The following is a 12,496-nucleotide window of genomic DNA, read 5'->3' as shown; positions in this document are numbered from 1 at the left end:
CTGATCCTTCTGCCACCATCTGAGTCATCCTGAACCTACGAATGCAGCTAAAGAATCCCAATTGCATAATTGATGAGTTTTTTAAATTACTTTTCTTTAGGAATTGATTTCCTGCATTTATTTTGGGGTTTTAATATACTATTTTCCCCTCTAAAACAGATAGTCTTCAATTATGCACTTCCTAAACATGTTTTCTGCATGCTCAAAATGTGCTGGGTCAGCTTGCTTAATGAATAACATATAGTAACTTGGAAATGGATTGTGTTATTGTTAGTTGCATAAGACCCACCGGTCTTCCTTTTACAAGCATAATAATACCATTTTGTCATACCAAGTTTTTTTTTAATTGAAAAGTTTTATCATACATTTTATCTTTAACAATCCCCCTACCCCTCCCCTATCCCTCCCTCCCTACCCCTCCCCCCCCTCCCCTCCCCCCCCACTTCCCAGAGCTAAGTACAAGGTATAAAAAACCAAAAAAAAATCATAAACCTCCATATGCTAACAACCATAAACTCTAAAATCTCTCTCTCTCTAGCTCATATAGGATAACTACAAACACTATTAATATAAAATATATATAAAAAAGAGAAAAAAAAGGAGAAAAGAAAGGAAGACTTATTCAAATGCTACATGAAACTTCTTAGTCCCATATTTGTTTAAGAAGTTTTGGTCTCAAAACTTGGTATGACATTTTGTCATACCAAGTTTTGAGACCAAAACTTCTTAAACATGCCCAAACCTATAAACACACACCAAAGCACACATAGCATACCTTGGGATGTTTTGACATAGTAATACACGTGACTCATTTTAGGGAATTTCCCATTGATGGAAGTTGGGTGATCTAAACATATAATGAACACATGAATAAATAAATGCATAGGAAATGCTCAGATGTCTCCTCTTTTGGAATCACCAAAGAATTGGTTAGTTCCATTGGTTAATAGCCATAAGATATGCTCCATAAATGTATCCAACACAGATTTACTCAAATGATATTACCCAATTTATGTATATGTGTGTCTATTTCGATGTATGTCTCCATATACATATATACACATACACACACTTTCTACAACTAGTATAAATCAACAGTTTTGTTCATGAATAAAGATCAGTGAGAATTTTGTTGTGTTCCTTTTTTTTTAAAAAAAGAAAACTATTACCAAGTATTACCAAGTACCACACCCATTTTTGAATTGAATGGAAAGATGTTGCAGTTTGAAAACAGAAATAAACCTAAATTGTTAGTCTTGTCCATATCCATTTGTAAAAGTGTCTCTGAAGAGTTTGCAAAGGAGGGGACATGGAAACACAGATGAAAATAATAGAGAGGTCACTTACTGTGGCTTGCTGTTTTTCTGCCTTCTCAGTTGCCTCATTAAGCTGTTTTTGAAAGGTCTCCTGGAGCGATTTCATTTCTTCCCTAGTTTATTGAAGAAACAAAACACAAACTTCATCTCTATTGGCCATTAAGAAATAATGCCTTTGTTTTCTCTTATTTCATGACAAGGCACTTTTAATTACACCAAACAGCTATTGCTTCTGCTTTCCTGAAGTGGCTTATTAATACAGCTACATAAAACAAACAACCAGTGCACACCAGTAAAATTCTTAAAGGAAAATTCAGAAATAGGAAATTGTCTCTCTTTGCATCTGCTATGTAGCCTGCTGTGCAAGATATTGTCACTTGAATAATTCTGGCTGGTCAAAAAAAGTACAATTGCTGTAAGCAAAGAAACTCTAATGGCAAGTTGAATCAGAATGAGATTATTGTAAGTGGAAACCATTCTGTATTTTATTTTAAAACAAATGAGCAAAAAAGCTTGTTAAATATTAAATGTAATTATTTGCATTCTTGTTTCCAAAGTAAGTCCTCTAGTTACAAAATTATGGTCAGAAACAACCACTAGAAAAAGACACATTCAGTTAATCTTGAATTCTTAGAGGAACAAAGGCAGATCTTAAGCTTCATTAGTGTCAAGAAATGATATGTTTTTTTTTCCTACAAGGCAAATCACACTTAAGGCCAATTCAGTTTCTTTTGCAGAGATCAGATAGGATATACTTGTTTCCAAAGACACATCCTCTATAATGCATAACCAAGTTTCTCTTCCTACTAAATGCTTCCTATGTTTTCAATAGCTTACACAGCACTCATTTAGTGAATTAGTTTATTTCCTACTGAAATATCTGCACTATAAGCATTCTAGTGTCCTGCTAGATATAATAGAGTCATCATATTTGAACTTCATAAAAGAATGTACAAGACTATTTGTATTCCACTTTTTCTTGGGAATGCAAGTGCCATATACAGTATGGGGGGAAAATCCCTTTCATCTCAACAATCCTAAACAAGGTTGATGAAAGCTGCTAAAGAATGTACTGTGCAAATCTATCCAATGTACTCATAGTCAAGAGAAGGCTTCATTCTTCATTCACCCTGGTCCAAATCCAACTTTTTATGCAAATGAACAGAAACCCATTCCTACTTACACACCCAAACGTATCATACATACATATTCTCCTCCTAAATCTTTTTCACTGCATAAGCCTACAATAAGAAATAGAAGGCTAGATCCTAGAAGGCAATTCTAAGATGGATGTGAAAGGGGGGGGGGAAAAAGTGTGTTCCTGTGGAAACAGGAAGAAAAGAAGCCAGGTTCTGGACTGGGAATCAGGTTTACTGTGGGGAGAACAGAAGGACAATGGGTCTGTTAAGTTGGGTTCAAGAATCAGAGATGACACAGGTTCAGGAGTTACATTGCTTTATTGAGGAACATGGCCGAACTGGGGAACAAAGGATTTCAGCCCTCATTTATACCTGGCCAGGTAACTACCTAGCCAATGGGTTAAAATCTAAGTGTCCTGTCGGCTGGTCAGCCAATCCCTTTAAATCTGGCTCTCCCGCCAAACGCTGTCTCTTTGTTCTGGCTTCCCGCCGAATGCTGTTCCTGCTTGCTGTTCCTGCACAGAGCTGTCCAGCTCTGCGCCTCCTTAATTCACTGACCCCTCACGTGTATTCAGAACCTGCATACACTACACCCCTTCCCCCATGTCAGGAACACACCTTTGTTCCCATTTACTTCTTTCCCTGTACCCACACTATCAACACAACTTACCCACAACCCCCTACCCCCCTCAAGTACGTACATAATCTGAAACGTAGGCTGGAGGCCTGTGGGCTCAGCCAGACCGCCTAGGGGCATCCCCCCCCAGGCTTGATATTGTCCTTTGAGCTTATGCTTCTTTGGTTATGCTCCCCCGGTGCTGCTGAAAAAGATGATGAGGTTTCAGGTGTGGTCGCCCCAGGTGACATCAGTACCTCACTCTGATTCAGCTGTTGATGAGATCAGAGCAGTTCCAACCCCTCTGAGTTGGGAACTATCTCCCTGTTTGCTGTGTCTCTTTGGTCACTCTGAATCACTACAGGTTGGGTGTCTCTTTGGTCACTCTGAGTCACTATAGGTTGGAGTGAGGCCTCTTGCCCATTATTAGCTGGGCCCCTCTCAGGAGCTCGATGCCTGAGTTGGTCAACATGTCTCCTCCACAGTAACCCCCCCTCCACCCTAATGATGTAAGATACTGGTCCCGTCTGCTCAACTACTTTCCCTTGCACCCATGTATCCCTGGAGCTATAGTTCCTAGCCCAGATGAGGTCCCCCATTGTAAATTCCCTGGAAACCTTTGGGTGTTCCACATCTGCCGCCACTCTGTCTGGGTGTAGTCTGTCAAGAGTGGTTATGAGGCGCCTTCCCCAACGAAGTTCTGCTGGGCTCTTCCCGGTTGTGGTGCAGGGAGTGGTGTGTTGGTGCAACAGGAATTTGGCCAAATGTTTAGTTTAGTTTAGTTTATTAATATTTCTATACCGCCCTTCTCCCGAAGGACTCAGGGCGGTGTACAGGGCAAGAATAAAACATAAAGTTACAAAAATTAAAAAATTATTAAATACATGCCCATAAAAAAACAATAAATATATTAATAAAACCCCCAATAAAATGATAATAAAAACCCCAGCAATCCCACCCTCAGGCCAGGCCGGCTTGTTCGAACAGGTATGTTTTCAGATCGCGGCGAAAGGAGCGAAGATCCGGCGCCGTCCGGAGCTCAACTGGTAACTGGTTCCATAGCTCCGGAGCGCCCACAGAGAAAGATCTCCCCCTGGGGGCCACCAGTCTACATTCTCTGACCGGTGGCACCCTGAGGAGTCCCTCTCTGTGGGAACGCACAGGGCGAAGGGAAGTTGACGCCGGCAGCAGGTGTTCCCTAAGGTACTCCGGCCCCCTGCCATGTAGGGCTTTAAATACCATAACTAGTACCTTGAATCTCACCCAGAAGACAACTGGCAGCCAATGCAGCTCACGGAGCAGAGGTGTGACATGGGAGTATCGGGAAACTCCCAACACAACTCTCGCGGCTGCATTCTGTACCAGTTGGAGCTTCCGGGTGGTCCTCAAGGGCAGCCCCATGTAGAGAGCGTTGCAGTAGTCTAGTCGTGAGGTCACGAGCGCGTGAGTGACCGTGCATAGATCATCCCGGCTTAGATAGGGCCGCAACTGGCGCACCAGGCGGACCTGGGCGAAAGCCCCCATAGTCACAGCTCCTATATGGTCTTCCAGGGTGAGCCGTGAATCTAGGAGGACTCCCAAGTTGCGAGCCCTATCTATGGGGGGTAATAATTCGCCCCCCATAACGAGAGGTGGAATGTCCGAATAAACCCGGGATGAAGGTATGCAAAGCCACTCGGTCTTGTTGGGGTTGAGTTGAAGTCTGTTCCTCCCCATCCAGACCCGAACCGCCTCCAGGCAACGGGACATCACGGTGAGGGCATCACTGGGGTGGTTTGGGGTCGAAAAGAAAAGCTGGGTATCATCAGCATACTGATGATACCCAACTCCAAAACCACGAATGATCTCACCCAGCGGTTTCATATAGATGTTGAACAGGAGAGGCGAGAGGACCGACCCCTGAGGAACTCCACAAATGAGAGACCTCGCGGTCGACCTCTGCCCTCCTGCCAACACTGACTGCGAGCGTCCCCGGAGATAGGAGGAGAACCACTGCAAAACCGTGCCTCCCACTCCCAACCCCCGGAGACGCCGCAGCAAGATACCATGGTCGATGGTATCGAAAGCCGCTGAGAGGTCTAATAGGACCAGAACAGAGGAATGCCCCCTGTCCCGAGCCCTCCAGAGATCATTCACCAGCGCGACCAATGCCGTCTCCGTGCTGTACCCGGGCCAGAAACCCGATTGGCACGGGTCTAGATAATCCGCTTCATCCAGGACCAGAGGGAGCTGATGTGCCACCACACTCTCAACAACCTTCGCAAGAAAGTGAAGGTTGGAGACAGGACGAAAGTTGTTCAATATAGCTGGGTCCAAGGCAGGCTTCTTGAGGAGAGGCCTCACCACCGCCTCTTTCAAGACGGCGGGGAAGCTACCCTCACTCAAAGAGGCCGATATAACTGCCTGGAACCAGCTACGTGTCCTCTCCCGGGCTGCATAAACCAGCCAGGAAGGGCACGGGTCCAATAAACATGTGGTGGTGCTCAGCCTCCCCATGATCCTGTCCACTTCCTCCGGAGTCACAGAATCAAACTCCTCCCAGGTGATATCGACAAGACCACCCGTGTCCTGCTCGACAGACTCTGCCCAGTCAGAGTCCAGACCGGTCCGAATCCGAGCGATTTTGTCCGACAGATGCTGGTTAAACTCCTCGGCACGACCCTGCAAGGGATCCTCCCTCACCTCCTGATTCAGGAGGGAGCGAGCCACCCTAAACAGGGCGGCCGGGCGATTATCTGCGGACGCGATAAGGGCGGCGAAGTGGTTAGACCTCGCCTCCCTTATCGCAGCGAGATAAGACCTAGTATAGGTTCTTAGTCGCAATCGATCGGATTCGGATCGGCTGGATCTCCAACCGCTCTCTAGGCCCCGTCTCCGACGCTTCATCTCCCGGAGCTCCACGGAAAACCATGGGGCTCGACGGGATCTGCACCGGGTCAGGGGCCGCAGGGGTACAACTCGGTCAAGAGCCTCAGTGGCTGCCCTTTCCCAGGCTTCCACTAAGGTTGTTTCCAATTTCCATGGATGATGCACTTCAATGCGTCCTTTGTGGTGCGCACTGCCCGTTCAGCCAAGCCATTACTGGAGGGGTGGAAGGGAGCCGAGGTGATGTGTCTAATCCCATTGGTCTTCAAAAACACCTGGAATTCCAAGGAGGTAAATTGTGGACCGTTATCAGAGACCAATACATCAGGAAGGCCGTGAGTGGCAAAGAGTCCCATGAGCACCTGGACAGTCTCTGATGTGGTCAAGATACTGACTGACACCACCTCCAACCATTTGGAGTGGCTGTCTACTACTATCAAGAATGATTGGTTGTGCAGGGGGCCTGAGTAGTCAATGTGTATCCAGGACCAGGGTGTGTGTGTCTCCTCCCACTTGTGAACAGGGGCATGTGGCTGTGGTGGCCGAGATTTTTGGCAAATGTAACAGCCAGCTACTTGTTCTTCAATATCTTTGTCAAGGCCCAGCCACCACAGATAGCTCCTTGGCAATGCCTTCATCCGTACGACCCCTGGATGCCCCTCGTGTAGTGAGTGGATTACTCTGTTCCTCAATGTTTGTGGTATGATGACCCTGCATCCCCACAATAGACAACACTAGTGTGAGGATAACTCATGTCTTCTTGTGAAAAATGCCGTGAATTTGGGCCCTGGTGATTTGTCTTGCCAACCTGTGTTAACCCACGTCTGTACCCTACTCAAAATCCTATCCTTTATGGTTCTTGCTGCAATGTCTCAGGCACTGAGAGGACATTCTGGCAGATCTTGAATGGCTAATATTTGGGCTGCTGGTGCTGGATCTGGTTCCATGTTGTTAAGAGGAAGTCTGCTTAACCCATCTGCATGGCCCATTTCCTTGCCCAGCTTCTGCACTAGTTTCTAAGAGTAAGCCGAAAGGAAGATGGACCAACGGAGCATTCTGGGTGACAAGATCTGTGGGGTTTGCTTATCTGCGGTAAACAGACCTAGCAAGGGTTTATGGTCTGTAAAGATGGTGAAATTTCTCCCATACAAATAATCATGGAATTTCTTTACTCCAGCAACTATTGTCAGGGCTTCCTTGTCTATCTGTGCGTAGTTCCGCTCGGCTGCTGACAAGGTCCTGGAGTAATATGCAATGGGTATTTGTCTGCCATCCTCCTCTAGGTGGCTCAACACAGCCCCCACTCCATAAGGAGAAGCATCACAAGCAATGCAAATTGGTTTATTTTCTATGAAGTAGGTGATGGTGGCATTGCTTGCCAACAGGTTTTTTAGAGATTGGAAACTGCTGTTGTGTGCCTTGGCCAGTTCCAAGTTGATTTCTTATCTAATAGCCTATGCAAGGGTTCAGCGATTGAAGCCTTGTGGGATAGGAAAGGGTGATAGAAATTAAGTAACCCCAGGAAAGCTTGCAGCTCAGCCTTGGTTTTTTTTGGTGTGAGGGCCTCTTTGATTGCTTTCACCTTAGATGCAGCAGGATGAACCCCCTCAGCGTCAATCCTGAACCCCAAGAATTCTGCCTCAGGCACTGCAATGCAGCACTTCTCTTTCTTAAGCTTAAGGCCAGCAGCACAAAATCTACCCAGAACAGCCTGCAGTCATTATGCCAAAATCCCCTCTGAGTCCCCTGCTATGAGGACATCATCGAAATATGGGCAGACGCCCGGTATGCCATTAAGTGTTCTCTCCATCACCTCCTGGAAGATGCCTGGAGCTACACTGACTCTGAACTGCAACCAGTCTACCCGGAACGCCCCTTTGTGGGTGACTATTATTTGTGCAGCAGCAGTCTCTGGGTTGACCGGGAGCTGTAAATAAGCCTGAGCGAGATCCAGCTTAGTGAAAATGGCCCCTCCCTGGAGTGATGCTAGCATGCTGCTAAGTGTGGGTACTGGGTATGCATGGGGGTTCAACGATTTATTGATTGTGCATTTATAATCAGTGCAGATCCTGATGTCACCATTTGCCTTGAGCAGGGTGACAATTAGGGTCTCCCACTCTGCCCCCTCTACCGGGTGCAAAACCCACTGTGCGACTAGCTTGTCGAGTTCCCGCTCAATTTTATGCTTAAGGGTGAACGGTACTCTCCAGGGCTTAATTCTGATTGGTTGAACGTTGGGGTTCAATTTGAATGCAATCGGTGGACCTGTGTATTTTCCTAGCATTCCATCGAATACGTCTGCAAAAGCCTTGCATAGGGATTCGATGCTGGGCGTCTGAGTCTGTGTCTGGTGAATTCCGACAATGCGGATTCCCAGTGCTTTGAACCATCTTAACCCTAACAAGCTGGTCCTCTGTCCCTTGACCACTAGGACATCCAAAGGCCCCTGGAACCCCTTGTACCTCACAGAGAAGGTGGCCTCCCCCCGGACTTGTATTGGGGTATTCTGGAAATCAGTAAGGGTAATGCTAGATGGCCTCAAGGGAACCCGCTGGCCACTCCGGCTGCCAATGAGCTTATAAGTCTCATATGAAATGACTGAGACTGCGGAGCCTGAGTCCAGCTCCATTTTACATGGAACTCCTTGGAGGTGCATCTCTAGCTTAATTTTGGGGGTGAGGGATTGAGAATCCCCCATGTTACAAACTGCCCATCTGCTCTTGGTATAGCTGATAAGCACTCTGCGCTTCGGACCCCTGGTACCTGGCAGCTGGTGAGCTTCAGCGTCCACCTCATGTAGCGTGTCTCGACTCTGGTTCTGGCAGACGGACATGATGTGTTCCGTCTTGCCACACGCTCGGCATTTGGCTCCCCAAAATTTGCAGGTAGAGTGGTGATGATTCCCCCTGCAACCAGCACATTTCTGTCGGGACATGCAGCCTTTTCACCTGGAGCATCTCTTGTCCTGGCTGTTGGTGGCTGGTGTTGTTGATGCTGGTTGTTGTCCTTTTGGGATCCCGTGCTGTCTGGATGGATGGGGGGGTCGTAGATGAACCACGTCTACTTCGGCCACTAGTTCTTCCTCGCTGGTTCCTTCTGCCCCGTGCGTCTTATGGATGGTGCCTCCCTGGCTGCTGTGGCTGGTGTCGGACATCTCTGGCTTTTCAGCTAGCTCCCAGGCCAATATCTCTTCTTGCACCGACTTGAGGGTTAGACGCAGTCTGGCCAGCAGCTTTTGTCTCAATTTCCGGTCTCTGAGCTCGCAAACGATTCGGTCCCACAATCTCCTCTCTAAGTCGTTGAAGTTGCACAGGCGAGCCGCCTGCCTGCCTGCAGCCATGAATGCAGACCCTGACTCCCCCGGCTGCTGGTTCCTTTTTTCGAATTCGAACGTCCATGCCACTTCTGACATGTGTGGGTTAAAAGACTGTTTTAATTTGTCCATAAGGTCATCATACTTCACCGCCCTGATGGCTGTGGGCATGCACAGGCCCATGGCTAATTGATAAATGTCCTTCCCACATGTGCTGAGCAGGGTGGCCGCCTTGATCCTGTCCTCAGCAATATTATTGGCGATGAAGTAAAATTCTAACTGCCCTACGAATGCCTCCTACTCTTCGGGATGAGTACTATTAAAAGTGGGGGCTACACTGACCGGCACCATGGGGGCTTGACTGACCTGGACCATGGGAACTGGACCCGCCTGAGCCATTTGAGCCTGACCGTCCTGGGACATCTCATGCATTCCTTCTGTTCCGATCTGATGCAGGTGGTGATTTTCCAGTCAGTTGAGGTTCCTACCACCCTTCAGAACATCCCATCCTCGTCGCCAGTTGTTAAGTTGGGTTCAAGAATCAGAGATGACACAGGTTCAGGAGTTACGTTGCTTTATTGAGGAACATGGCCGAACTGGGGAACAAAGGATTTCAGCCCTCATTTATACCTGGCCAGGTAACTGCCTGGCCAATGGGTTAAAATCCAAGCGTCCTGTCGGCTGGTCAGCCAATCCCTTTAAATCCGGCTCTCCCGCCGAACGCTGTCTCTTTGTTCTGGCTTCCCACCAAACACTGTTCCTGCTTGCTGTTCCTGCACGGAGCTGTCCAGCTCTGCGCCTTCTTAATTCACTGACCCCTCATGTGTATTCAGAACCTGCATACACTACAGGGTCGGTGGCAGCAAAAGTAGAAGTTTTGTAGAAGCCCCTCAAAACAACTGAACTGGCTCAATAATACCCCTAATATGGGTGGGTGTTTTCTCTAAGAAGTATGTCTAGAAGAACTGTGTTCATCTTCAGTTGTGTTCTGTACCAGCCTACTACCGGCCCTGCAGAAAAGGCAGGGACAACCCCTTTACAAAAAGGCAAGAGGCTGGAACTAAGCCTGCCAAATTTATTGACACAAAACAGAGCAAACAGAACAAAACAAAAACACGAACCATGAAACAGGAGCTATTCAAACTGTTGCCTTCAGCAAACCAGCCCTCCCACACAGTCCCGACAGTTCAAGGTGTGGCTTCTCTCTGCCTCCTTCCGAGGTGCCCCATTGCCTTCCTCTGTTTACTCCTGATTGACTGCCTCCTGCGTCAGGCATCCTTGAACAGGGCCAGCTGTGGGTCATCTTCATCCACACTGTCAGGCTCACACAGCTGGGTCTGCGTCGTAACCAGATGGGAGGGGCCTGGCTGAGGGCTCTGCAAAGCCTCAGGGCTGTCCTCTGCAGGCTCTCCAACACCCCCTCCTCCTTTTCTGAATTGTCCAACCCAACTGCCGAACCCACAGGCTGACCCTGAATCACAACAAGTTGGACGATGCTTTAAGCCCAGCAGCGTCTCAAAGTTTCTTCACAAACCAAATGAGATTCTCTCACTTTTGACATGTGACCATACTGATTTATTCCAGTCTGTTTTGGAGCCCTTTTCAGCATTCTCCTGAGGGGTTTATGCTATCAGAGAAGGCAGGGAGCCCTTTCATCTAATGCTGGCATAAATGCATTCAGATCCTCCAGCAAATGGCTTCAGCAAATACTCCAGCAAACCCTGCAGGTTATGAGTCCAGCCTACTTGAGGAACCCTCTCACTCTGACTGGACTGGCCCAGACTACCCATGCCAGCAGAGGGGATCCTGCGGATCCTGTCAGCCAAGGAATTTCAAGCTGACAGGCTCCAGGAAAAAAAAGTTCCTGCCCTTTGGAACATCTTACCACCAAGATTGGCTCCCCACCCCCCTGATACTTTGAAAGAGCCTTAAGAACTGACTTGCCAGATGGCTTGGGGACCCAATGGGGGAATTGCATACTGGAAGTGGTTGATTAATGAAAACTTAATCTCACTTCCCCACCTCCTGTGGGTCCGGCTCCCTGGTTTTAATGGTTTGTAATTGTCAATGATTTTATCTGCTGTGTGCCATGACAATTGATTTTAATGTCTTTTCTGCTTTAATGTTTTATGGTGTAGGGTAGGCAAATAAATTTTCTAAATAAATAAATAAACCCAGCCTCACCTATGCTAGGGAAAAAGGCTAAATGTATAGTGGAAAAACAGAAGGCTATTCTCAGGAACTCTTTGGAAACTCGAATACAGAACTGCTTCAGTGTAATCAGTGATAAAAATAGGTTGAACAAGAATATGGAAATGTGAAAATTTTCCACAGACTGATCTCTTCAGCATGCATACATCTGGTTTATATCAGCCAATGGATGTCATTAGAACCCAGATGCAAAACTATCAAGTATCAGAGATTAGGTGCAGGTAGTCCTTCATTAATTATAATAATTGGGACCAGCAAGTCTGTCCGTAAGTAATATAGTCATAAACTGAGATGTCATGTAACCACACTGACATATGACAGCAACTGCAGCACTTCCAGTTGCCATTGTCAGGTAAATCCTGCAAGATTGCAAATCTTACAGTTATGTGATCACCATTTGCAACCTCCTGCCAGCTTCCCCATTGATTTTGGTTGTCAGAAGCTGGCAGGTCACAAAGTGTGATCATGTGACCATGGGCTGTTGTGACTATTATAATTGTGAGCCAGTTGCTGAATCATGAACATGTGTCTATAATTACATGCAACAGCTACAACTAGAAGGACTATTTCAAGTCTTTATTTGGAATTGTTGTAATTTAAATGGTCACTGAAAAAGGCTATCTGCAGAGAGGGGTCCCCAACCCCCAACCCCCAGGCCATTGGGAACCGGGGCCATGCAAGTGTCAGATGAGCATGCAAAGCAAGCAGTGAATGCACTTGCAAAACCATCACTACCACCGCCCCCCCTCCTCTTTGCCACCACTGCCAGTCCATGGAGCTGGAAAGGCTGGGTACCATTGCTATAGAGGCTTAGTTTCCACCATAGTTATGTCTTAATATTTTAATGTAGAAATGCTGCTAAGGAATTATAATTCTGATTAGAACAGAACATTTTGAATGGAAGAACTACATATTAAATGTAAAAGCTATCTTGTACACTGCTCATTAGGTTCAATGGAATAATTTCAGAGAACTACTTTTTTCCAATAAATAAAGCAGGGAACCTTTCTTAGTTGTTTCAGAAAATTTATTGCAG

The 12,496-nt window shown here is 46.8% G+C and overlaps 1 protein-coding gene across 1 annotated transcript in view; it reads right to left on the bottom strand.

Moving 5' to 3' along the window:
• LUZP2 (leucine zipper protein 2) overlaps positions 1-12,496 on the bottom strand; it is a gene marked incomplete at both ends in the record, with an annotated part of 438,735 nt that overhangs the window by 186,314 nt on the left and 239,925 nt on the right. The window contains one exon of the mRNA XM_083349683.1: positions 1,348-1,429. Coding sequence (XP_083205809.1) covers positions 1,348-1,429 — 82 coding nt within the window. The remainder of the gene's footprint in view (positions 1-1,347; positions 1,430-12,496) is intronic.

This window comes from Vipera ursinii, assembly GCF_947247035.1.
Source record: "Vipera ursinii genome assembly, chromosome: 1".
In the NCBI taxonomy this organism is placed as follows: domain Eukaryota; kingdom Metazoa; phylum Chordata; class Lepidosauria; order Squamata; family Viperidae; genus Vipera; species Vipera ursinii.
This window is presented reverse-complemented; position numbering and strand designations above follow the sequence as displayed.